This window comes from Ascoidea rubescens, assembly GCF_001661345.1.
Source record: "Ascoidea rubescens DSM 1968 unplaced genomic scaffold ASCRUscaffold_5, whole genome shotgun sequence".
NCBI lineage: Eukaryota > Fungi > Ascomycota > Saccharomycetes > Ascoideales > Ascoideaceae > Ascoidea > Ascoidea rubescens.
This window is the reverse complement of record NW_017962917.1, coordinates 203,351-228,645: the sequence shown is the minus strand read 5'-3', so window position 1 is coordinate 228,645 and position 25,295 is coordinate 203,351. Positions and strand designations below refer to the sequence as shown.

The window sequence follows — 25,295 nt, the reverse complement described above, 5'->3', positions numbered from 1 at the left end:
ATACTCTTCAACCATCTTCCTTCAATTCTTTGGTCGTCTTCTTCCAGCTCTTGTTATTCAATTTCTACCAAAATATAGACATCTTTCTTATATTCTTTCTAGCTATTCTTCTACTACCCATCAGAGTACTTGTGGCTGTTTATTGTCGCTCTGCTTGTAAGCTAATCAGAATTATTTATTAAGCGCTAAACCTATCAACAACCTTCTAAAAGAGTTGAAAATCAGTCAAAAAAATAACAACCAAAAATCAAATTAAAATCAAAAAATCAAATTAAAATACAAATTAAAATACGAATTAAAATCAAAATTAAAAATTATTATCAAAATAACTATAAACAAAATAACACACACCCCAATTTCTTTATTTAAAATGGTTAAGTCAAGTTCATTATCCTCAATGATTTCAACACCATACAACTCTTCTACTGAAGAAATCTACATTCCTCGCTCAATATCTGCTGGTAATTACAACTTTCTAAGCAACCAAAACAAAATCTTTACTGCTAACAATCAAAGTGGCAAAAACAGTAAATTTGAAATCTCTCTTCCTTTATCTAAAGACTCTTCAATAAGTTGCGATCAAAATGTTAGCTTCGATCCTTTCGATGGATACATCAGACCCAGAACTGCCTCAAGTTATATCAGACCTTCGTCATTTGGCAAAACCTCTTCAACAAAAAGTGTTCGCTTCTCAAGTCCTATTTCAGATGATAAAATCAAATCAAACAAATCTAAACTTAAACTCGAAGTTTCAAGCATTTTAAAAAAATACCCAAAGGATTTAACCCAAACCGAAAACTCTAAACATAATTCTCCACAATGCATTAACAACACTGCTATAAACAATGCAAGTCCAAATCAAGAAACTCAATTAAACCAAAATGATAATGATCAAAATAATGATCAAAATGATAATGATAATGATCAAAATAATGATCAAAATGATAATGATAATGATAATGAAAACAATAATAATGACGCCAAAATCAATCTATCAGAAGTGCCAATCGCTTCCAGTGATTACAGTGGAAATGCAGATATCTCTGCTTTGTCTTCTAATCCTCCCGAAGAAACTCATATGAATGGTTTAACAGAAACACAAATTGCTTACTCATTAATAACACCTTCTCCATATAAGGACAAGTCCTCAAACGATAAAAATAAAAAACATTATACTTCTATCAAAAATTCATCTCCATCTCCATCAATTTCTAAATTTCATCCAATTTTAAATCTAGATTTACAAAATAATCATGAAAAAAATCACGAAAAAAATCTCAATTCAAAAAAAAATTTAAAAGGTAATTCCTTTTCAAACTTCAATTCTGATTCCACTTGTAATTCCAATTTTTCAATTAGAAAATCAAATTTAAAAATTTTTGAATCAAAAAATACTTCTTTGAGAACAAAATCAAATTCTGAATTAAATTCGGGAATTTCAAAGAAAAAAAATAAAAATAAAAATAACAATAAAAATAAAAATAAAATTTTAATTGGGCATTCTCCAAAAATAATACCTGATTTCCACAATCAAGAAGAAATTCATTCTGCCAATACTCTTCCCATAATGTGTTTAGATGATTTAATATCTCCTCCTGGGTTTGATGAAGTGAAAGAAAACGATTCTCTTTCTACAAAATCAGATCATCGGATCAACTCTGCAAACAAAAATATAAACGATATGCTATCAAAACCCTCATCAACTGATTCAAATACTTTGGTTTCTCCCAATATCAAATCACCACCACAGTCAGGAATATCGACGAGTAGTGTGGTAAATATCTTTGAAAATGTCATGGAAATTTTATCAAGAGTTACTTCAATTGATGCTGTCTTTGACAAGAATGAAACTGTGGCTCAGGCCATGGTTATGATTGAACATTTATCAAAAAAAGCAGAAGAAAAACTAAACTCTCTTGAAAAACAAGAAAAAGAAAATCAAAATCAAATCGAATGCTACGAAAATTCAAATAGAATAATTAAAAAACAAAATCAAGAAATAGAAAAGGAAATTAGCAATATGAAAATTGAACATCAAAAGTTAAATAATGAAATATCAAGAAATGAAGCAAGACTAAAATTTGAATTGAATTCATTAGATTATGAAAAACAAGTTTGTGGACCTTTATTATTTTTTAAATGTCTTTTTTTTATTTGCTTATTTAATGAAGTATTTTTCTATTTTTGATTATTTTTTTAAAAAATACTAACAAACTACTGCTAATCTAGGATAATATTAAACTAAGAGAAAGATTAATTGAGATTGATGACGAGATATCAGATCTCCAAATAAAATTGGATGAAAAAGAGATGATAATTAAAGGATGTTTTGATATTATTTCTTCAAATTTTGGAAGTGATGAGAATTATATAACAAGTGAAAATTATTTAAGATTTCTTAAAGATTTATCAATGGATTACAAACAGGTGGAAAAAAAAAATAAAAACTATGAAGAGACGGAGAAAACTTTGAAGAACAAAATTGAAGAACTAAATTTAAACCATAAAAACTATCAGAATGGGATTAATGAGCTAAAAATAGAACTCGATAATCAAAAGAAAATTACTGAAAAATATTCTCAAAATGGTGAAAAATTGGATAAAAAATTGAAAACAATTACAGGTGAATTAGAGCAAAAGGAAAAAGAAGTTGAATTATTAAATGATAAAATTAACAAATTAATCATAGAAAAAGATTTACGTTTAAAGGAAAAGGAAAAAGAAATTGATTTGCTAAATGATAAAATTAATAATTTAATGATTGAGAAGGATTTAAGCGTAGATCAAAATAAAAAAGAAACTAAATTATTAAATGATAAAATCAACAATTTAATGATTGAAAAGGATTTGAGTTTAAAAAAAAATAATAATTTAAACAGTGGTAACAATAATTTGGAAACCAAAATTAGTGCTTTAGAAAACAAATTAAGGGAAATGACCAATGTCGTTGAAGCAAGTAATAAGTTGGTAATGGAAAACGAATTAGTTATATCCAAATTTGAGTCAGATAATTTGATCAAAGAGAATAGAATAAAAGATTATGCCATGCAAAACAACAAGTTGGAAGAAGAGATTGAAGCACGAGATGTAGAAATCAAAAACTTGGAGAATATTATTAAGATGGAAAAAACTAGCAAGTCGCTTGAAGAAGCAGAAAAAAATGAGTTGAAAAACATGAAAATAGTATTAAATAATGAGTATGCAAGCATGAAAGCAGTTAATGAGTCGTTACAAAAACAAATAAATTCCCTCTGTGAAGGGTTTGGTGCAGCCCACAAACAAATGCAAAATGAGTTGATTCAATTGAAAAACACTGCAACCATATCGAAAAACAGCCATAACAAGTTGGCAGAAAGCATTGTGAGCTTATTGAGCGAAGCGTTGGATGAAGAATCAATATCTGCATGCAAAACCAGTCTTGATATGTTAAAGCAGAACAAAATCTACGGAAATGAAGACATTGGAAAAATAGAAAACATCAGTGGTTATGTCCTAAAGGCCATCAAGGTGATGATCGAAGACTACTTTAACAGCAGCAAAAGAAGCCAGGTGTACGAAGAAGAGGCCATGAGAATCCAGGGCTTGTATGAGCAAAAGGTAGTGGAGTACGATATGTTGAAGAAGGACCTGGAAAACTGCCATTTAACCACAACCACCAGATTCAACAACCGCAAAAACTTGGACAAGAAGAGCAGACAGCTCGGTTACTCCAAGCCGGTGTCTGTCTACAGCTCGAGCTCAAGCCGGTCGTCGAGGGTATTGAAACCTGTGAGCGAGGCGGTAAATGGAAACAGTGCCAGAAGAAACTGCTAGGCCTGTGCTGATTCTGATTCTGATTCTGCTTCTTCTGCTTCTGCAATGGTTTTGTACTCGAATCAAATCCGCAGCTGGACGCACAATCCGCGTTTTTCCGCCATTGTTGCTTTTATCCATGAGCCGCACGGTTTTTTTTTTTTTTTCACTTAATCTGAAAAATTTTTTCTTGAGGTTTTTTATAAATACATACAACTTAGCAGTTTTCTTGATTTCTGTTGTCTTTTTTTTTATTTGCCAAAAAGAACAGCGATTTAACGCAGATAATATCAAGATAGAATTAAAAAATACAAATGTCTCAAAATTCTCACAAAGTTCTTGCTGAACTTTTCAGTAAATTATCTGTTGCTACTCCAGAAGAAAGAGATGGTGCTGCTGCCAATGTTGCATCATTTTTAAATGGTTCTATCATTGAGCACGATATTCCATATGATTTCTTTCAACAATTGAAAAAATCAATCAATGATAAAAAGAACGTCAACCTTTCTTTGAACGCTTTGGAATCTGTTGCTCACATTGCTTCAGAAACCGGCTTATCACCATCTGTTGAACCATATTTAATTGATTTGGTTCCCTCCATTTCTGCCAAAGCTGGTGATAAAAAAGCCGATGTTAGAAAAATCGCTGCTAAAGCCTTGTTAGCCGTTGCCAAATCCATAACCCCAACTGCTATCAAGTCAATTTTACCAAAATTGACTACAGCTTTAGCTACTACCAACAAATGGCAAGAAAAAATTGCAGTTTTATCCGCTATTGCTGCTTTAGTTGATGTCGCTAACCACCAGATCTCTCTTAGGATGACCGAGTTGGTTCCAGTGTTGTCTGATGCTATGTGGGATACCAAACTCGATGTCAAGAGAGCTGCCACTGCCACCATGACTAAAGCCACTGAAACTGTTCAAAACAAGGATATTGAAAAGTTCATTCCAAAATTGATTGAATGTATTGCCAAACCAACTTTGGTTCCAGAAACCGTTCACACTTTGGGTGCCACAACTTTTGTCTCTGAAGTCACCATTGCTACTTTGTCCATCATGGTCCCATTATTAACAAGAGGTTTAGCTGAACGTGATACTTCTATCAAACGTAAATCTGCCGTTATTGTTGACAACATGTGTAAATTGGTTGATGATCCACAAATCGTTGCTCCATTCATGGCCGATTTATTACCAGGCTTGAAAAAAAACTACGATGGTATTGCTGATCCGGAAGCTCGTGATGTTACCTTGAGAGGTTTGAAAACTTTGAGAAGAGTTGGTGGTATCTCCGACGATGATGTTTTGCCTGAAATTTCTCATGCTGGTGATGTTGAAGTTACCAAGAATGAATTGATTCAATTATTAAATGGTAAGAAAATTGAATCTCGTTTCAACATTGCTATTGATTACGTCTCAGCTATTGCTGGTGATTTGATTGATGAACGTGAAATCCAACCTGAAGCTTGGGTCAAAAACTTGTGTCCATTCTTGACCATCTTCTTGCATGAAATTGAATCAAAAGAAATTGTTGAAGAATGGAGAAAGGCTGCTATCGGTAACATTCCAAAACCACCATCTTTTGAAGATGAAGACGATGACGGAGAAGATTTATGTAACTGTGAGTTCTCCTTAGCTTATGGTGCTAAAATCTTATTAAACAACACTCAATTACGTCTTAAGAGAGGCAGAAGATATGGTTTATGTGGTCCAAATGGTGCCGGTAAATCTACTCTTATGAGAGCCATTGCTGAAGGAAAAGTTGACGGTTTCCCATCCCAAGATGAATTAAGAACCGTTTATGTTGAACATGACATTGATGGTACTGAAGAAGATACCTCCATTGTTGATTTTGTTCTCAGTACTGGTGGTGTTGGAACCAAAGAAGAAGTCGAACTTAAATTGAAAGAATTTGGTTTCACTGATGAACATATCCAAATGTCTATCCACTCATTATCTGGTGGTTGGAAAATGAAATTAGCTTTGGCCAGAGCTGTCTTGAGAAACGCTGATATCTTATTATTAGATGAACCAACTAACCATTTAGATACCGTTAACGTTGCTTGGTTAGTCAACTACTTGAGCACCTGTGGCATTACTTCCATCTGTGTTTCCCACGATTCAGGTTTCCTTGATAAGATCTGTCAATATATCATTCATTACGAAGGTTTCAAATTACGTAAATATAAAGGTAACTTGTCTGAATTTGTTAAAAGAGTTCCAAGCGCCAAATCATACTACGAATTGGGTGCTTCTGAATTAGAATTTACTTTCCCAGAACCAGGTTACTTGGAAGGTGTCAAAACCAAACAAAAAGCCATTGTCAAAGTCTCCAACGTCTCATTCCAATATCCAGGTACTTCCAAACCACAAATTCACGACATTTCTTTTCAAGTTTCTCTTTCCTCAAGAATTGCTGTTATTGGTCCTAATGGTGCTGGTAAATCTACTTTAGTTAACGTCTTAACCGGTGAATTATTGCCAACTACTGGTGAAGTTTACGTCCATGAAAATTGTCGTATCGCTTATATCAAACAACACGCTTTTGCTCATATTGATAACCATTTAGACAAGACTCCATCTGAATATATCCAATGGCGTTTCCAAACTGGTGAAGATAGAGAAACCATGGATCGTGCCTCAAGACAAATTAACGAAAACGATACTGAAGGTATGAAAAAAATCTTTAAAATCGATGGTACTCAACGTCGTATTAAAGAAATTTTAGCCAGAAGAAAATTCAAAAACTCTTATGAATATGAATGTTCTTTCTATTTTGGTGACAATGTTGGAACCAAGACTGAAAGATGGACCCCTATGATGTCAGTTGACAACGCATGGCTTCCAAGAGGTGAGTTGATGGAAACCCACTCCAAATTAGTCGCTGAAGTTGATATGAAAGAAGCTTTGGCTTCAGGTCAATTCCGTGCTTTAACCAGAAAGGAAATCGAAGCTCACTGCAACATGTTGGGATTGGAAGCCGAATTAGTTTCTCACTCCAGAATCAGAGGTTTATCCGGCGGTCAAAAAGTCAAATTAGTGTTGGCTGCCTGTACATGGCAAAGACCTCATATCATTGTTTTAGATGAACCAACCAACTATTTGGATCGTGATTCCTTAGGTGCTTTATCTAAAGCTTTGAAAGCCTTTGCTGGTGGTATTGTTATCATTACCCACTCTGCTGAATTCACCAAAGATTTAACCGAAGAAGTTTGGGCTGTTGTGAATGGTGTCATGACACCCTCTGGTCACAACTGGGTCCAAGGTCAAGGATCAGGACCAAGGATTGAAAAGAAAGAAGATGGTGAAGATCAAATTGACGCTATGGGAAACAAAGTCAAAGCCGCCAAAAAGAAGAAGAAATTATCCTCTTCCGAATTGAGAAAGAAGAAGAAAGACAGACTTAAGAAGAAGAAATTGTTGGGAGATGCCTACGTATCATCTGACGATGAATTCTAATAGTTTTTTTTGTTTCTTTATTGTTTGTAGTATTTAATATGTTTTTTAATATATATTGGTAAAATTAGAAGAAAACGGACGTGATGAGAAAACGGTGTTGGGAGTTGAAACGCACATGCAAAAATAGTGCGTTTACACCACACGGCTGGTTTTGGAATTTCAACACATCATCTTTTTTGCGTGGGCGGAGCGTGTGTGAAACTGCGATTCTGAGAAGGTGAAAAGAAAGCAAACGACAAGATTGCTCGACTCAGGGCCTTCATAAGGGCCTATAAATTGGCTTGTTCATGCTGCTGTTTGCCAGAGATTTGTGTTTTTTCTACAAGATATACTGGGCATAGCAATTGGTCTGAAAGATGTCGTCGTTTTTCATCAAGAAATTTATTACTAGCAAGGTACGTTTGTTTTTATCCCTTGAGGTTCTCCAGTATTACAGTACTACAGTCCACTAACAGCTATATGTAGATATTCAAGGAAACCAAGTTTAACAAGTTTGGGATAGAGGATCCCTACTATGAGACATACACCATCGAAGATCCTAAGGGAAAAAAAGCTCCTGTTGTGAAGCGCAGAAAGAGGCCAATTCCAGTCGGTATATCAGAAAAAGATGCCAAAATCCTCAAGAAGCTCAAGAGAAGAGCATATCGTTTGGACTTACTATTTAGCTGCTGTGGATTTCGAGTTGGGTGGTCTTGTATAATTGGTTTTGTTCCAATTATTGGAGATATATTTAATGTGGTTTTATCATTAATGCTTTACAGAACAGCGCTCAATTTGGAAAATGGTTTGCCCAAAAGAGTCCAAGTAAGATTTTTGCTGAACATTGTAATTGATTTTGCTATTGGTCTTGTTCCAATTGTTGGTGATTTTATCGATATTGCATTCAAAGCCAATTCTAGAAATGCATTGTTAGTTGAAAAGCATTTAGCTGAAATCGGACAAAAAAGATTAAAAGGCGAGGTTATTGAAAACACCAAGGGAAGCATTATTCAAGATGGATACCATAGACTATCAGAGGAAGCTGTGTCTATTTCGTCATTTGTGAAACAAAAGGCCTTGAATGCCAACTCACCACATTCACCAAAATCAGCACCAGCAATGGCTTGAAATCGGGATTTATATTGAGTCGAATTGAGAAGGTCACGCGACCTTTTGTTGTTCAAAGAACTTTTTTTTCCGCCCGTTTGAGAATTAAAAATTCGCGTTGAAAGAAATCTGTAGAGAGGAGAAGTTAAAATTTTTCCGCTTTTAATTCAGATTTATTTGGTTGTATTGTTTATAAATATATTATAATTCCATTTCGTTTTATTTAATTTAATTTAATTTAGTTTTAATCTAATATACCCCCTTTTTTTGAATGTTTGAATGTTGAGAAATGAAGAAACCTAATAGAGAATTATTATCTGGTGGTAAGAAATATCTTTCCAAAAAGAAAATATCTAAAAAACGGGTAGATGAAGTTGTGTTTGACAAGGAGTCCAGAATAGAATATTTAACGGGATTTCACAAGAGAAAAGTAGAAAGAAAAAAGAAAGCAGAAACATTCTTAAAAGAACAAGAGAGATTGAACAGGATCGAAGAGAGAAGATTGATAAGAGAGGAAAGACAAAAAAATCTTCAAGAGCAACTAGAAAGATATAATGCTCTGATATTAAACGAAACAAATAACGAGAGTAATGAAAATGATGATAACGATAAAAAATATGTCAGTTTGAGCAATGACAAGGAGAATATAAAGGAAGAAGAAATTGGATCAATTTCGGATACTAATCAAGACAATCAAGATAATAAAGATAATAAAGATAATAAAGATAATAAAGATAATCAAGAATATGAAAAATATGAAGAATGGAATGGATTTGGATCCAGCGATACACCGATAATAACCAAACCAATATTGAAAAAAAGGACAGTCTTACAGTTTAAATCCAACTCGAAAAGACTTGAAAACACTCCAGCCAATGGGGAAACAACAGTGACAATAGAACCATTGAATGCCAATGGACTTGATTCTGACACAGACAACTCACTATCCTTTGAAGAGATTGCCAAAGCTAATTTTGTTGATTTGACCAGATCAAATCACATATTGAAAAAGTCAGTCGATCGAGCAACAACATATGCGAAATTCATTGAGTCAGCTCAGCCAGACCAGTTTATAACGCACGAGCCCAAGAAGAAGAATAAAAAGAAGTTTCGATACTTGAGCAAATCAGAAAGAAAGGACAACAGAAGAAGAATCTCGTTGAAAAAGGCTAAGAGAAAACAATAATCTATAGACGACAATAAATATCCACCTATGTACTGAAGATAATAAAAGCATTTGATCACATTTTCACTGATTCGGACCCAAACCGGTGGGACCGAGTTAGCTGAATCGGACCGAGGGTGGCTTTTCTTTTTTTGTAATTGATAAATCTGATGGCTATCTTGCTGGTGTTGGAGAAACGCAGCAAAGCACTTGCACAGCACCATTTGTTCTTCTTCAGGCTTTATATTTGCCTTCCATTGACCTATTTCATTCAGGGGAGTTCTGCACACCAATTCGATTTTTAATTGCTAATTACTATGTCTAATAGAAAGAACAAGTACCAAAGCCCACAGGGACCCCCGCCAGGAGGACCCCCAGGAAGATCAGGAGGAAGACCACCACCAGGAAGACCAGGAGCATCAGGAAAACCACCAGGTAAACCACCAGGAAGACCTCCAGTAGGAGCACCACCGGGTTATGGGGGATATGGAAGTTATGGGCCTCCTTCTGGGCCTCCTTCTGGGCCTCCTTCTGGTCCACCTCCTTTTGGTTTCTATCTGGGTTCTCATTCAAATGCTCCTCCAGGTTCATTTAGACCACCTCAAGGTCATCCTCCTCCTAACTTACACAATGCTCGTCCACCTCCAGGATCACATTTTTCGCCAGGAAAGCCTCAACCATCAGGAAATAAGCCAATTTTCTCAAATCAACAACAAAAACCACAGAATCAACAACAAAAACCGCAAAACTCTTCAAACAAACCCTTCAAACAAAACCCATTCAAACACAAACAACTGAGACAACAAAATCCATTCAAACCCAACCCACAGAAACAACAAGCATATAGCAGACCACCAGGAATTCCTTCAAGCATATCAATTGCTCAAATTGAACAACAAGCAAACACATTTAGTATCTTTCAACAACAGGGGGTTGGATCCAACGTCAAGATTCAACCTGGACACAATATCCGAAACATTAATGAATCAAATCAATTATTTGACTCCAAGATCAAGAATTATGATTATAAATATTCAAATTGTCAAGGGAAACGAAAGGCATTGTTGATTGGAATAAACTACATTGGAACCAAAAATAAATTGAATGGGTGTATTAATGATGTTAAAAACGTGGAGCAATTTTTAATTGAAAATGGATATCAAGAAGATGATATTGTCAAGTTGGTTGATACAGCCAATTTCGAAAGGGCTATTCCAACCAGAACCAATATAATTGATGCAATGGAATGGTTGGTTAAAGACGCGAAGGAAAATGATTCGCTTTTTTTCCATTTTTCAGGACATGGAGGATTAACAGAAGATAAAAATAACATTGAATATGATGGATTTGCCCAAGTGATTTATCCATTGGATTTTGAGACAAATGGGTCTATTATTGATTACGATCTCCATACGTTGTTGGTTAAGCCATTGCCAAAGGGATGTAGATTGACAACGATATTTGATTGTTGTCATTCAGGATCAATTTTGAATTTGCCCTACATGTATTCAACAAAGGGAGTGATTAAACAGCCCAATATTCTTGCAGAGGTTCAGGATGGATTGATTGATACGGTTACAAGTTCACTTTTGTCAGGCACTTTTCAAGCAACCAAGTTGCTTACGTTGGTTGGAACAGCAGCCTTTAAGAAGTTCAATAACGACAAGATCTTCGAGCAGCAGAAGAAAACCAACACATCACCAGCAGACGTTATCTCGCTCAGTGGATGCAAAGATAACCAAACCAGTGCTGATTCGAAGATTGGTGGAATGGCCACTGGTGCTATGTCGTACGCCTTTATGAAAGTGATGAACAGTGGGCAAGCCCAGTCCTATATCTCGTTGCTCAACAACATCAGAGAGATCTTGGATGGTCAGTACAGCCAAAAGCCCCAGCTCAGCGCTAGCCATCCCATTGATGTCAATATTAAATTTATCTTTTAGACCGATGCAGATATAGCCCATCTACGTAATTTGTGATGCACTGATTGATCCTGCTTCTGATCGACCGATAAGCCTTCCAGAAAGAAGAATGCGAGAAAAAAGGGTTTTGTCACGTGAATAAAGATAAGTTTGAAGACGATAGAAACAAGGGTTGCCTTTCTGAAGGGAAAGCGGTTTTCTGTCTTCAGCCCCTCTCTAAACAAAAACAAGAAGAGAAGCAAAAAAGCTCGCACTCAGGTTCGAACTAAGGACCAACAGATTTGCAATCTGCTGCGCTACCACTGCGCCACACGAGCATTCTAGAACAGTTAAACCTTAAGTGTACAATAGATACTCAAAAGATAAGGATAATTCATGACATATAAATGGTTGTTTAGAGTGTATTTTATCGACGATTGCTTATGTATCGGGTGAATAGAAAGAAGAGAAGGGAGATAATATTATATTTTGAAAAACTAAAATAAAGAGAAGGAGTGGTGAAAGAAAATGCAGTTCAGAAGTAAATGCCGAATTTTATATAAAAGGATAAACAGGGATATAATATGAGGTAGAAAAACAGTTAAAAAAAGCATAATCATAAATATTTTAAAATCGTAATCATAAACCGTACTGAAAAAAAGATTGGTATCAATAATAGAAAATCATTATTTTGTTGATATTTCAAGGAAAAAAGCTTTGAAATTGAAGCAATGAGCCGACAAAGTAATCAAAGTCAACAAACAATTTAACAATTAAATATACTTTGTTATTTGGTTAATTTAATGTTAAAGATTGAATTAACCAACTATAAGTAGCAGCGGTGACAATTTTGGCAAACATTTATTCCTTCCATGTTCCAGTAGTCGCAAAAGGGACAATAGGTAAATCTGACAGTTTCAACAGGTTCTTCCATTAAAAGTGATGAAATTTAGATATTTGAATTGTATGAGGTTGAAGATTTTCAGAATTTAATCTAAATTCAAGGATTGTGGAATATATATTATTTCTGAGTAAATTGAAATCAAGGAATCAAGAAATCAAGAGAGAATTGATTATATTTAAACCAATTTAAACAAACAACCCAAAAGAAATTATTTCCGGAAGTGTTTGAATGATGAATGATGTAATGTATTTAAGGTATGTTTTATAAATAATTTGTAAATAAATTTATAAAACAACGGTATAAAATATAATTTAAAGCTTGAATGAAAAGAAAGAAAGACAAGAGATGGGAAAAAAAATCTTGGGGATCCTTAATATTTATAAGTTTTGGAAATTGGTGATAAAAGTAAAACAGAACCATTTTTACATTACATTATTTTTGTTTTTGGTTTTATTTTTGTTTTTAATTTTATCTTTTTATCTTTTTATTTTTTTATTTTTTTATTTTTTTATTTTCTCTTACGAATGGTATATTCAACATGTGGGAAACCTGGAAAAAACAAAGTAATAAATTGCGAAGTTTTGTAATGGCTTTTAATAGCTGAATAACATTATCAAAACTCAGATAATCTAAAATCAAAAAAACATAGTTCCAGAAAATTAGAGTATCAAACAAGAGTTTTTCACTAATTTAGATTCCACCTAAAAGAAGTTCTTCAAGCGTCTTCCAGAGGATATGCAGAGAATTGGCTAGAAACCTCCAACCAAAGTCGATCAAAAACTAGCAAATCTAGCCAATTGCACTAAAACATACGAAAGCACACTAGATTCTGTTAAAAGGTGTTTGAATCAGCAAGAAAGTAGTATAATGCTCAGACTCTCCTAGCCTTTCTCTCTGAAAAGCAGCAAATAGGCTGAGATCGACCAATTTGGAAAGCTCACATCAAAACGTGTAAGACAAGTTCAGACACTCTCCTTCTCCTGGAAATTCTGCACGGAGCTCGGCCGTTGCTCACGCTCGGCTCACGCTCGCCGCACGCGCTGCCATTGGCCCTCTGCGCCCACGCGTGTGGTACTCACCCCGATCGGGCGACACGCATTGTGTCCGCACAAATGGCTCTCCCCCACAGCATTGGCTCTCTGACCCTCTGACTCTCTGGCTGTTTGTGGTTGGCATCAGAGGCACCAAAAACAGCAGAGGCAGCAGAGGCAGCAGAAACAGCAGAGCCTGCAAAGCTGTTTCTTGAAGAAGCTGCTCTCCAAACCACTGCTGCTCTGCTTGCGATAGACTGCTGCTGCTATTGCTTCTTGATTGCCTTTACTTTCTTCCTTCTTTGATCTATTGTTGAAATCCAGTTTGGCTTGTTCTGTCTTCTCGTTAATCTCCAAAACTCTCTGCTACTATTGCTATCGTCTCGTTCTAGTCACTGAATTACTATTGGTCAAACAAATCAAGAAAATATTCTGCTGAATTATTTCCAATTATTTTCAATATCAAATCAAACCTAAAAGACAAAAGATAAAAGATAAATACAAAAACAATATATACACCACAATTCATGAATAGATTATAATTTCCCAAAAAGCATGGCTATAGAAAACACTATCATTTCCAATAAGTCCATAAACTCAATCACCAAATCTGACTTGAATCCCTTTAATAAATACAACATCCATGAATGTGTTGGCAGAGGAAATTTTGGCGATGTTTTCAAAGCGTATGTTAACATTTGCCGACTTCATCTACTTACAATTGAACAATTCATATTAACACCGTTGGCCTTTGCTTCTCTAGTACGGATATCAAAACTAATAAAATTGTTGCTATAAAGGTTATAAATCTAGAAGATACCGAAGATGAAATTAGTGTTTTAATTCAAGAAATTTCCTTTTTATCTCAACTTCGCTCACCTTATATCACAAAGTCTGCAATACTTTTTTTTTTTTATTTCATTGTAAATAAATTGCACTGAGTTAAAAAATTATTAATCTTATACTAACGGTTGTTTTGGGATTATTTTTTTTTTCTTTTCTTTTAATATATTTTGAAGTTATTATGGCACTTTTGTTCATAATGTATCAATGTGGATAGTCATGGAATATTGTGGAGGAGGTTCATGTGCTGATCTATTAAAATATCATAAAAAACTAAATGAAGATGTCGTTTCTTTTATCATTAGAGATACTCTCAAGGGCTTGGAATATTTACATTTTGAAAAAAAGATTCATAGAGACATTAAAAGTGCCAACATCCTATTAACTAACCATGGTCAAGTCAAGCTCGCTGATTTTGGTGTCAGTGGCCAAATAACCGAACATACAATTAAAAAAAACACCTTTGTTGGAACCCCATTTTGGATGGCTCCTGAAGTTATCACAAGAAAAGTAGGCTACAATGAGAAAGCTGATATCTGGTCTCTAGGTATAACTACAATTGAACTAGTCACTGGCTCGCCTCCTTATTCAGACTACGAACCAATGAAAATCCTATTTCAAATTCCAAAGAGACCAGCTCCAACTTTAGTAGGCTCAAACTACTCTGAAAACATTAAAGATTTTATAAGATACTGTCTTGTTAAAGATCCCTCAAAGAGACCATCCGCTACAAAGTTATTAAGACATCGTTTTGTGAAAACCTGGAAAAGAAATGTCAATTTAATTTCCTTAATCGAGGAAAAAAATAAATGGTTACTTAAAAGAAAATCTGCAAACAAAAAACCAAAGTATCCCATAATCGATCAAAATGACCAATCAACAAAATCGTCCAAAATAGAATGGTCTTTTAGTATAAGGAATAAATCATTCCGAAGCTATAAAGAAATGAAAATCCTTCAAAATAACAACAACATCAACAATGAAGAGAAAAACAAAAACAATCTTGCTCAACCTTGCTTAACTGGTTCTCCCTCAAAGATCAGCTGCAGCTCAAAAAGCAGTCCAATCTCTGCTCTAATAAGTAGTGGAGTTGGCAGCTCATCTACCGAAAAGACAAGCCCATATGGATATTCAGACTCTGATAACCCACAAGAAAGTCGAAAAAAGGAATTGAGAATTGAAAGTCAGTTATCAGACATTACTCCAGATCAAAATCATGTTGAAGACTATTATAACCATCATCAAAGAAAAAACACCAGCAGCAGCGAGCTTGAAACAGACACAGAAAACGATATCACCATGGAAGAAAGCTACAATGAGGAAACCAGCGATATCGACTACCTGAACGACATCATTCTTTACTGCTTGAAAAGAGTTGCCAATAGAGCCAAAACTGTCGAGACAAAGACGACAGTGTTGAAGTTGAGAAAAACGTTGGTGCAGTTTGAGGTGGAGCAGCCTGGCTTGAGCGAGGCCATCAGTGAAGAGATCTGGTTGCGAATGACGTCCTTGAAGCAGGGGGCCTAACTGCCTCTGCTGCTTTTGCTGCGTCGTCAGAAAAACACACGCACCTCGACACGCACACCCGAGTGCGTGTTGAAAATAGACGGCAAGCTTAAAATAGATTCGCCTATTTTTAACGACTTTTGCTCCACAACGAGATATTGCTCAGGGCCTTTGGGATCTGTGCTGCTTTTGGTTCTTCTGAAGCATTTGCTGCTTTCTTGAGGCTGTTTTTTGCTTCTTGTTGGCTTTCTCTGATGTATTTTCAGTGTTTCCATCACTATTTTCTCCAATTTCAGCGCTTTCGTTTCCAGTATTTTTCAGCCTTTTTGATCCAGAAAATCTCAAACAGAAACAAATAACAAATCATACTTAAAAAAAGTTTCCTTCTCACTTTTTTTACATTATTTTCCTACTGGTTCACACTCATCTTCGATTTATCTCCCTCCAGTTTCTTTATTTATGATTTATATATCAGCAATTCTCTGATTCTCTATTACTTTATTTTTTCTGCTTATTCTTCTACTTATTGTTGGCTTGCCCTCATCTTCACAATGTACTATCTAAATTATTATTTTAGAGACTATTCCTTTCAGATGCAATACTTCTTTTATCTTTTAAAAAAAAATAGAACTCTAAGGTATACACTAACCATCTTGGGAATCCTACTATCTTATTACTTTTTGGCCTTTATAAAACATTGTTTTTTCGGCTCAAATTCAATAAACTCTTTTTCAAATGAAGAGCTAAATTCGATATTAGGTGGTCACTCTAGAAATCTAAAAATCATTAAAAAAATTGAAAATCCAAAATTCAATCTTAAATCTCCCTATCTTAAGAACGATCTAAGTGGTGAGACTTCGCCTAACTGGAATTTCAATGGAGACATCCTCATCAGAAACAACAAATATGTCAGATTAACCTCGGAGCAAAAACACCAATCTTCAAGAGTTTTTTCAAATTCAAAGATTAACGAAACATCATTCGAACTAGAATTCTACCTCTCCATCAATGGTAAAGGAATGGTCAACGGTTTGCATGGCGATGGTATGGCTATTTTCCTATCAACTGAACAATTAGGAAAGGGTCCTGTAATGGGTGCCCAAGAAAATTTCAATGGTTTATCCATTATCGTCGACACTTATAAAAATGGTCGAGCTGGCGTCTTTCCCTATGTTCAAGCTTGGCTCAATGATGGAACCCAATCCTATGATAAAGATAACGATGGTAAAGCCAATGAAATAACTGGTTGTGTTGGTAGAAGTCTTTGGAACCCCAAACAGGGTGTGGTTAAAGCAAGACTCTTTTATGTCCAAGATGGTTACATCTCTCTAGATTTCGACTATAGAAATGATGAAAACTGGAAAAATTGCTTTACCTTACAAGATATTTTCTTACCAAAGGATTTCTATCTAGGTTTCTCAGCTCAAACTGGTGATTTATATCAAAATGTCGATTTGGTTGAAACTCATCTTTACTCTCTTTATAAATTCAATGATGAGCCAATTGATGAATTTAATGACCTACTTCAAATCATGAGCGACCCCGATCCAAATTCTCCCGATAAATTTGAAGACGCAATTGAAGAAGTTATCATTGATAGAAATACTAGAAGATCAAGAAAAATTAGTAAAAGAAGAGACTCAAGACAACAAAAGAGAACATTAAGAAGATTACAAGCTTCTGAAAGAAGAATTAAAAAAGAAGCCGAACTAAGAAAACTACAGAGAAAGCAAAAAATAAAAAGCTTTTTTAAATTTGTTAAAAACATCCTATTATTCATTATCGCATCCTTTATTCTTTATGTTGTTTACGTTTATATCAAAGTTCAAATGAGAAATAAAAAAAGACAATATAAAAACGTTGGCCTTTTATGATCAATCTATATTTCATATTCATAATATTTTGATCGTATCATCACTAAATCCAATCTAATCCAAATAAATTATTTCACAAAAGGAAAAAAAAAAATTTTTTATATTGATTTTTTTAATTATTCTATTTTCTTTTCATTTTTCTTATCTTTCTTATCTTTCTTATCTTTTCTATCTTTCTTATCCTTCATTTTCAATTTCAATTTCAATTTCAATTTCAATTTCAATTTCTTTTCCTTTTTCTCTTTCTTTGTCTTTTTATTTTTCTAATTTTAAAGGTGTGAATTTATATCAGAATTTTTCAATATGAGTTTCGAAAAAATAACTAAAAAAACAATATTTTGCAACAATGATTTTGCTAATTTATAACCAAGCTCGCATATCATATTTTTGGCCTTTTTCATTTGTTTTATAGTCAATAGTCAATATATTTAACATATTAAGCTCCTTCTTTTTGCCACATCTTAGTTATCTACAATAAAACAGAACCCAGTTGATATTTGTTAAAACAAAAATATATAATCATTTCATTATATTATGTTGTATATTAATATTAATATTATTATATTTTTATTCTTTGCTTGATTAAAAAAAAAAAGGAAAAAAAAAAATTGATAAAATAGATTGCATAAAAAAACTTAAAAATTTCCATAGAATAATAATAGTATATAGTAATTATATGTATTATATGAAAAGAAAAATGAATTCAAATTATTTAATTAATCAAGAAAAAAAAACCTAATAAATTTATAAATTTATAAAGAAAAAGAATCTTTGGAATATTATCAAAATGTGTAATATGTAAAATGATCTGAAAATTTTCATTGACTTTTATTTCTGATTATAATTTTTATAGGTTTCATAACTTTTGATTGAATGGTAATCACGAAATTCAGGCTTTTATCATGAGAAAATGAAATATTGTTTTTAAATTCAATTTAACATAATATAATTTGAAGATTTCAATAATGTATTTTAAAACCTAGTGAATAAAATAATTTATAAAAAAAAACAAAAAAAAAAACGACAATAAATGAAACTAAAGTGAAATAGTATAGAAAAATTAAGCCAGGCAAGATCACGAAGAGGATTTAATAACTATTAAAAATAATTAAAGAGAAAATAATCATAAAAGTAGAAAAACAAAAATTCATAAATAAGTATTTAGAGAATTGTATTGATGTGGTTGATTTTGAGGGTTTGTATCAGTATCGGATAAAAAATTGTTATGGGGGTTTGAAGAAGAGTTTTGAGGATTGTTGGATGTAGGTATTGAATTTGCCTGTGATTGTGAATGTGAATTATTCATAGATGAAGAGGGTGAGTAGTGTTGCAAATAATTTTGATAATTATTTGGATTTGAGTTCTGAGAAGGATTTGAATTGGGATTTGAATAAGAATTGGTAAAACTATTTAATAAGTTGTTTAAGCCTGAATTAGAAGGATTGTCCATATTATTGGATATAGTGTGAGAATGAGAGTGTGAGTGAGTACGAGTATGAGAATGGGGGTGGGTGTGAGTAAGAATTTGATTATTCTGGATTTGATGAGGTTGGGGTGGACCTTGAGATTGAGGTTGGTTATTCATCTGCTGCAGTTGCAGTTGTTGCAGTTGTTGTTGTTGAGGTTGATGGTGATGGTGGTGGTGGTGATGGTGAGAATTGGATCTCTTGGGTTTTTCTTCTTCTCTGGGAACAATATCAATAAGAAAATCAAACATATCTGATTTTTGCAAAGCAGCACTAATATCAGACTTTTGCAAAGTTCTTCTTTTGTTTTCTTCAGCGTGGATCCAAGCTCTCATTGTCAACTCAGTTATAAAAATCTCACAGCCCTTAGCGAATAAAATTGGTGCCTCAGCACTAATCATTCTGACGTCTTCGTCAGTTTTCATAACTTTTTTAATTCTGGCCAAGGGAAGCTGATGGTTCTTGAAATCATGGTCGTCGCTTTCAATTGAATTGATGGTTTCTTGCCAGTACTGCATCATCATATTTCTATAATGGCCAGTCAAGCCCTGGCCAACATTAATAAATACATCGTTTTCAGATTCATCTTGTGGTTGTTGTTGTTGCTGTTCGTCAGTTATTTGCTGCACCAGCAGCTGTTGCTGCAGAGTATTGGGTTGTGGTTGATTGTAAGGATCATTATAGTTGTTGGAGTTCATAACTTGAGCAAGTGATGTGATCAGAAATTTTTACTTTTAAAGTTGACTTAGGCGATGGAGTCTTGTATCTTATTGGTTGATAATCCTTCTTAAGGCTATTGGTTTAAAAGATATTTAAATAATATTGGTCGAAAAAGGAGGAAAAGAAGATAAAATTTTTTTCTAAAAGTTAGGACAGAAAAAATGAGCGTGTTACCCGGAGAAGATCCACACAGGTGGTTATAGAACTACGCACTCACACGCACTCATACACAAAATATGCGTTGATGCACGTATACATAGTTACACGTTGCATAACATTAATACGCGCGCGAACATCTTTTTGACCTCAGAGTTCGGCCGACACCGGGCCTGCGGTTTTTGGCCTCTTCTAGTGATTTTCATGGACTGATTTTGATGGTCACCTCAGGCAGAATATTCCTTTAAGTGTTGGACTTTTGTTTTGGATCTCGAGTTTTTCAAAACGTATATATTGGTTCTTGGTTATCGACAACTTCTGGCCGGGAAATTTTTCACTTTGACTGCAGCCCAGGTTATCGAAACACAAATGGCAAGTTTAACTAACACCGATGGTTCTCCCCTGATTCGTGAGAGGATGGAGGCCCTTATTCGTTTGAAACAAAAAGAAATTGTTGCTGGGCTAGAGACTTTCGAGACTGGAGGTGAAATCTTTACGTTCGATTCATGGAGCAGAGGTGCTGAAGGAGGTGGTGGTGTTTCTGCAGTTTTACAGAATGGCAAGACTTTTGAGAAAGCAGGTGTGAATATCTCTGTTGTTCATGGAAACCTTCCTCCCAAGGCTATCGAAAGGATGAGAGCTGACCATGCGAAATTGGGTTCTAATTCTAAAGATGGATCAGTGAATTTCTTTGCTTGTGGGTTGTCGATGGTTATTCACCCAAACAACCCTCATGCTCCAACAACACATTTGAACTACAGATATTTCGAAACTTGGGATGAAAATAATGTACCTCAAACCTGGTGGTTTGGAGGTGGTGCTGATTTGACTCCCCACTATTTGTATCCTGAAGATTGCAAATTGTTTCATCAAAGCCATAAAGATGCTTTGGATAAATACGATATTCATTTGTATCCCAAATTCAAGAAATGGTGCGATGAATATTTCTTCATCAAACACAGAGGCGAATCTAGAGGTATTGGTGGTATTTTCTTTGATGATTATGATAACAATGATCCAGAAATTATTTTGAAGATGGTTGAATCATGTTTTGATGCATTTTTATCGAGTTATTTACCAATTATTGAAAAGAGGAAAGATTTGCCATTTACTGAAGACGAGAAGAAATGGCAGTTAATCAGAAGAGGCAGATATGTGGAATTCAATTTAGTTTTCGATAGAGGTACTCAGTTTGGCTTACAAACTCCCGGCTCAAGAATTGAAAGTATATTGATTTCTTTGCCTTGTCATGCCAGTTGGTACTATGATCATCATCCAGAACCTGGCTCAAGAGAAGAAGAGCTAATAGAAGTCTTGAGAAATCCTGTAGATTGGGTCTCATTTTAAATAAGATTTTAATGTTGATATGTGTATATGATTTTTATTATTTATTATTTATTATTTATTATTTATTATTTATTTTCTTTTTTTTTTCTTTTTTTTGTTACTAACTCCTTTTCATTTTGAACTTCTTGTTAAATAAATAAATAGTTTTTTGTTTTTATCAAAAACATCCAAATAACAAATCAAAAAAGAAACAAATACAATCAGAAAACAATATTAAATTTTGTCAATTCAGAGTATATATATATGTACATTTTGAATTACACTTAGTAGTGCAAACCATTTTGTCAAGAAACCACCTAAAAATATTTGGATAGCAATTCATTGAGCTCGTCAACATAAAAACCTCTAATAATAATTTTGTTGCTGTCTGGTCTTATAACTATATCCTTTTGCTTGATGCTGGGAATATTGTGTATTATATCTTGTTTCAACAACAATGAATCCCCAGAAATTTTGGCAATCTCTGTCATCACAGCTCCTCGCTTGTATTTTTTGTAAACAGGCAAATATCCAAAATTGGTTCTTCTGATAAAATAAGCACCCAAGTCTTTCTTCTTTCTTTCAAATCTGCTGCAACTCGAGGGCAAATCCGAATATTGGACTTCATTTTTGCTCAAAAAATCCTTTTCATTTTGTTGTTTGACAAAACTTCGAAACTTGGGCTGTAAACTTGAGTTGTATCTCACAAAGGTTTTTATGGCTGTTGCTTTGTTCATTTTGCTGTTTTCCCCAAAGAAAAATCTCAAAATACCATCAAAAATCGCTTCTTTTCGATTTTCGTTCACTTTTTGAGATTTTCAATTTCAGTCACGTGAACGTTTTTATTTCTTTATATTTATTTTTTTATTTTTTTTTTCAGTTAAAGAATTATTTTTTTTCATTTTTGTTTCTTTGATTCAGATTTATTCATTCTTTGATCTCTTATTTTATTGTTCTACTGAACGATTGTAAATGGCTACAGTAATACCTCCTCCCTCTAAGAAACAGAGGAGATTGGCTCAACAGCCCAGAGAAACAAGTATCATACCGGAAAACTTGCCCAATGTTTTAATCAAATTTCAAGCTTCTGATACTGCCGAATCAATTGGTGGAAACATAAGAGTTCCTAGTGGAATCACCACAAAGCAATTGGAAGAATTGCTAAACCAGTTGAACAATGCGCTGGAAGACCCTATTCCCTACACTTTCTCGTTGTTGCTCAACAACAACAACCAGCCAGACTCGCTTGTTGATATAAATGATAACCTCTACTCTTCTGTTTTGAAACCAGGTCTAAAGACAACCGAAGATTTCTTGACTTTAGTTTACACCCCTCAGGCTTTGTTCAAGGTGAAGCCTGTTACAAGGTCTTCTTCAGCTATAAGTGGGCATAAGGCAACCATTTTATCTTGCCAGTTTGCTCCCTACACAAGTTCAAGATTTGTCACTGGCTCTGGCGACTCCACTGCTAGAATATGGGACTCAGATACTCATACTCCTGTGAACACCTTATCTGGTCATTCCAACTGGGTTCTTTGCGTTGCTTATTCTCCAGATGGCTCGATGATCGCAACTGGCTCAATGGACAATACAATCAGACTATGGGACTCGTTAAAGGGAACACCTCTCGGTAATAATCCAAATAAAAACGTCTTGAGAGGCCATTTAAAATGGATTTCTTCTCTATCATGGGAACCTTTGCATCTATTAAAAGATCGTGAACAACAATCAAGGTTATGTACCGGTTCAAAAGATACAACAATAAAAGTTTGGGATGTGATTGATAGAAACCTCATATTGACTTTATCCTCTCATACATCTGCTATATCATGTGTTAAATGGAGTGGCTCAAATAGAATATTTTCAGCTTCTCACGATAAAACAATTAAAATTTGGAATCCTGAAAATGGTACTTGCGTAGCTAATTTAAAGGCCCATGCTCATTGGGTTAATCATTTATCCTTATCCACCGATTATATATTAAGATGTGGTCCATTTGATTATAAATCAAAGAACTCATCAGTCAATTACTACAAGTCTAATAGAAGTGAATTGATAGAAAATGCAAAACTTAACTTCAATAAGGTCGCCTTAAAAAATAGCCAGATAGACGAAAGAATTGTCACTGCCTCTGATGATTTCACAATGTATCTTTGGAATCCATATAAATCTAATAAACCCATTTGCAGAATGGTTGGCCATCAGAAATTAGTTAACCATGTTGCCTTCTCTCCTGACGGCAGATATATTGCTTCAGCATCATTTGATAACTCAATAAAGTTATGGGATGGTTTGAATGGAACTTTTATTGCAACTTTAAGAGGCCATGTTGCTCCAGTCTACCAAATTGCATGGAGTTCTGATTGTCGTTTACTAGTGAGTTGTTCCAAAGATACAACCTTAAAGGTTTGGGATATCAAAACCAGAAAACTAAAAGCAGATTTACCTGGTCATTCTGATGAGGTCTTTTCTGTTGACTGGAGTGTTGATGGTAAAAAGGTCATTAGTGGTGGAAAAGATAAAACAGTTAGAATATGGACACATTGAAATTATATTCTCAACTCTTTGTTCTTTTTCTTGTTTGGTTTTATCTCCGAAAAAAGAATTAAAAAAAATCTAGTTTTATAAATTAATAAATGCAGTAGAAGTTGGGGAAAAATATTATAGAATCATATAGAGTTAGTTAAAAAAACTGCTCTTTTACTTAAATGGATAATTATGCTAACTGTAAAGTTGTTTTTATGGTTCTCATAACTATTTTGACTTTTTTAATTTTAATAACCTATTCAATTTAAAATCAAACAATATCTCTTTTAACTACCTTGAATTATTCACTATTTTTTTTTTAACTCCATTCAAATTTGAAACATTTTTGTGAAAATTTTTGGCATATTATAGTTTTCATTCTTAACTTCACCATACTCTGTTCAAGCTGTTTTAAATGTGCCTTTACTAGTTTAACTACTAAGAGAATGCTATTAACAAAAAAACGGCCCATAAAATAATAGAGATATTATCATTATTTTTTCAAGGAGGGCAAATATGTCATTTTTGGTATATGAGTGATATTTTTACTGAAAGTTGTTCAACTCTTAGAACTTGAATTGTTTTGATGAAGAATAGAGCGATTTATTTTATCATTAAATAAAAGAAAACAGAAATAGCTTGTGAAGCTATGTTTTGATAATTGAATTTTTAAAGAGGCCAAAATAATGAAAATTTAGGCTTAATTCTAGATGCTCATGGATTGTAAAAGGTAATTTATGAAATAATCTGGAATAACAAGCAAGGATTGTATTGTCTTTTGCTGTTACAAATCAATTTCTCCAAGGTTATATTAATATCTCCTTGATTAGAAGTTGTTCGCATGAGCAGCGAGTTATTAAAAGATATTAAAACTGCTTAAATTCAATGTAATGATTGAAAACACTACAGGAGCAAGAAGTAAATCCTGGTAGATTGTTTTTGAAATTCAGCACATTTTATTGTCTCTATTATAATACAAAGCTTCTATAATAATACTAACTGTTACTCTTTTTTTTGTTTGATTATTGTTTTTTTATCTCTGAAAATGTTTCATTTCATTTTTTTTTTAAATGAAAAATTCAAGCTATAAGAAAAATTTTCATTACCAAATTTTCCAAAAAGAATCAATTTTGAGTCTTTCACCAGTTGACCACTTTTAATAGCCATTATAATCATGATAGCTTTAATAAACAACTGTATTACCAGCAGAAAAATCACAGAGATCGAATTTAATGAGTATCTTGTAACTACAAATTCTAATGAAAAAAATGAATAAGATTATGTTTACAAAAAATGTATAACAGTGTTAATGATGTAAATCTAGATCCAAAATACTGATTTGAACAGAATTTTGTTTTTCATCTGTTTAAATAATCAGCTCTATTATCATTTTGTTGATTACCAAACTCTTGATTGCCAAACTGCTGATTACCAAACTGTTGATTGTTAAATTCTTGATTATTGAATTCTTGATTATTGAATTCTTGATTATTGAATTCTTGATTATTGAATTCTTGATTATTGAATTCTTGATTATTGAATTC

At 33.7% G+C, this 25,295-nt stretch overlaps 12 protein-coding genes and 1 non-coding gene across 13 annotated transcripts; 9 read left to right on the top strand and 4 right to left on the bottom strand.

The window, feature by feature from the left end:
• Positions 1-2,832: 2,832 nt before the first annotated feature.
• ASCRUDRAFT_80500 (uncharacterized protein) lies at positions 2,833-3,824 on the top strand (the record flags this gene model as incomplete). Its single annotated transcript, XM_020194500.1, has 2 exons — positions 2,833-3,756; positions 3,795-3,824. The coding sequence occupies 2 exons, from the start codon at positions 2,833-2,835 to the stop codon at positions 3,822-3,824; spliced, it is 954 nt and encodes a 317-aa protein (XP_020047710.1).
• Positions 3,825-4,106: 282 nt separating this feature from the next.
• On the top strand, positions 4,107-7,247 carry ASCRUDRAFT_34156 (translational elongation factor 3; the record flags this gene model as incomplete). Its single annotated transcript, XM_020190494.1, has 1 exon — positions 4,107-7,247. One exon carries the CDS (start codon positions 4,107-4,109, stop codon positions 7,245-7,247), a length of 3,141 nt encoding a protein of 1,046 aa, XP_020047709.1.
• A 465-nt stretch (positions 7,248-7,712) lies between these two features.
• Positions 7,713-8,201, top strand: ASCRUDRAFT_19343 (DUF4112 domain-containing protein; the record flags this gene model as incomplete). Its single annotated transcript, XM_020189581.1, has 1 exon — positions 7,713-8,201. A coding segment is annotated over one exon (489 nt), but the record flags the coding sequence as incomplete, so codon positions are not given.
• An 856-nt stretch (positions 8,202-9,057) lies between these two features.
• Positions 9,058-9,510, top strand: ASCRUDRAFT_19628 (uncharacterized protein; the record flags this gene model as incomplete). Its single annotated transcript, XM_020189597.1, has 1 exon — positions 9,058-9,510. A coding segment is annotated over one exon (453 nt), but the record flags the coding sequence as incomplete, so codon positions are not given.
• A 305-nt stretch (positions 9,511-9,815) lies between these two features.
• ASCRUDRAFT_33987 (caspase family protein) lies at positions 9,816-11,441 on the top strand (the record flags this gene model as incomplete). Its single annotated transcript, XM_020190481.1, has 2 exons — positions 9,816-9,990; positions 10,399-11,441. 2 exons carry the CDS (start codon positions 9,816-9,818, stop codon positions 11,439-11,441), a joined length of 1,218 nt encoding a protein of 405 aa, XP_020047706.1.
• A 224-nt stretch (positions 11,442-11,665) lies between these two features.
• Positions 11,666-11,737, bottom strand: ASCRUDRAFT_t54. The gene has a single exon. It is a non-coding gene; the product is annotated as a tRNA-Cys (tRNA).
• Positions 11,738-13,952: 2,215 nt separating this feature from the next.
• SPS1 (putative serine/threonine protein kinase SPS1) lies at positions 13,953-15,680 on the top strand (the record flags this gene model as incomplete). The annotated part of the gene is made up of 4 exons (XM_020189843.1): positions 13,953-14,020; positions 14,098-14,226; positions 14,354-15,079; positions 15,362-15,680. Coding segments are annotated over 4 exons (1,242 nt in total), but the record flags the coding sequence as incomplete, so codon positions are not given.
• Positions 15,681-16,387: 707 nt separating this feature from the next.
• Positions 16,388-17,557, top strand: UIP5 (Uip5p; the record flags this gene model as incomplete). The annotated part of the gene is made up of 1 exon (XM_020189583.2): positions 16,388-17,557. A coding segment is annotated over one exon (1,170 nt), but the record flags the coding sequence as incomplete, so codon positions are not given.
• A 790-nt stretch (positions 17,558-18,347) lies between these two features.
• ASCRUDRAFT_75418 (histone-fold-containing protein) lies at positions 18,348-19,802 on the bottom strand. The gene has a single exon (XM_020193057.1). It carries the CDS (start codon positions 19,719-19,721, stop codon positions 18,705-18,707), a length of 1,017 nt encoding a protein of 338 aa, XP_020047703.1. The 5' UTR covers positions 19,722-19,802; the 3' UTR covers positions 18,348-18,704.
• Positions 19,803-20,143: 341 nt separating this feature from the next.
• Positions 20,144-21,355, top strand: HEM13 (coproporphyrinogen oxidase). Its single transcript, XM_020193056.1, has one exon. It carries the CDS (start codon positions 20,269-20,271, stop codon positions 21,244-21,246), a length of 978 nt encoding a protein of 325 aa, XP_020047702.1. The 5' UTR covers positions 20,144-20,268; the 3' UTR covers positions 21,247-21,355.
• On the bottom strand, positions 21,351-22,107 carry IMG2 (mitochondrial 54S ribosomal protein mL49). Its single transcript, XM_020193055.1, has one exon. It carries the CDS (start codon positions 21,960-21,962, stop codon positions 21,543-21,545), a length of 420 nt encoding a protein of 139 aa, XP_020047701.1. The 5' UTR covers positions 21,963-22,107; the 3' UTR covers positions 21,351-21,542.
• A 90-nt stretch (positions 22,108-22,197) lies between these two features.
• Positions 22,198-23,772, top strand: RSA4 (Rsa4p; the record flags this gene model as incomplete). The annotated part of the gene is made up of 1 exon (XM_020190518.1): positions 22,198-23,772. The coding sequence occupies one exon, from the start codon at positions 22,198-22,200 to the stop codon at positions 23,770-23,772; it is 1,575 nt and encodes a 524-aa protein (XP_020047700.1).
• Positions 23,773-25,109: 1,337 nt separating this feature from the next.
• Positions 25,110-25,277, bottom strand: ASCRUDRAFT_7629 (uncharacterized protein; the record flags this gene model as incomplete). The annotated part of the gene is made up of 1 exon (XM_020193409.1): positions 25,110-25,277. A coding segment is annotated over one exon (168 nt), but the record flags the coding sequence as incomplete, so codon positions are not given.
• Between the last annotated feature and the right edge of the window lie 18 nt (positions 25,278-25,295).

What these genes read in the sequence shown, in the direction of transcription:
- IMG2 (XM_020193055.1), bottom strand. Translation starts at nt 21,962, where the DNA reads ATGAACAAAGCAACAGCCATAAAAACCTTTGTGAGATACAACTCAAGT.
- HEM13 (XM_020193056.1), top strand. Translation starts at nt 20,269, where the DNA reads ATGGCAAGTTTAACTAACACCGATGGTTCTCCCCTGATTCGTGAGAGG.
- ASCRUDRAFT_75418 (XM_020193057.1), bottom strand. Translation starts at nt 19,721, where the DNA reads ATGAACTCCAACAACTATAATGATCCTTACAATCAACCACAACCCAAT.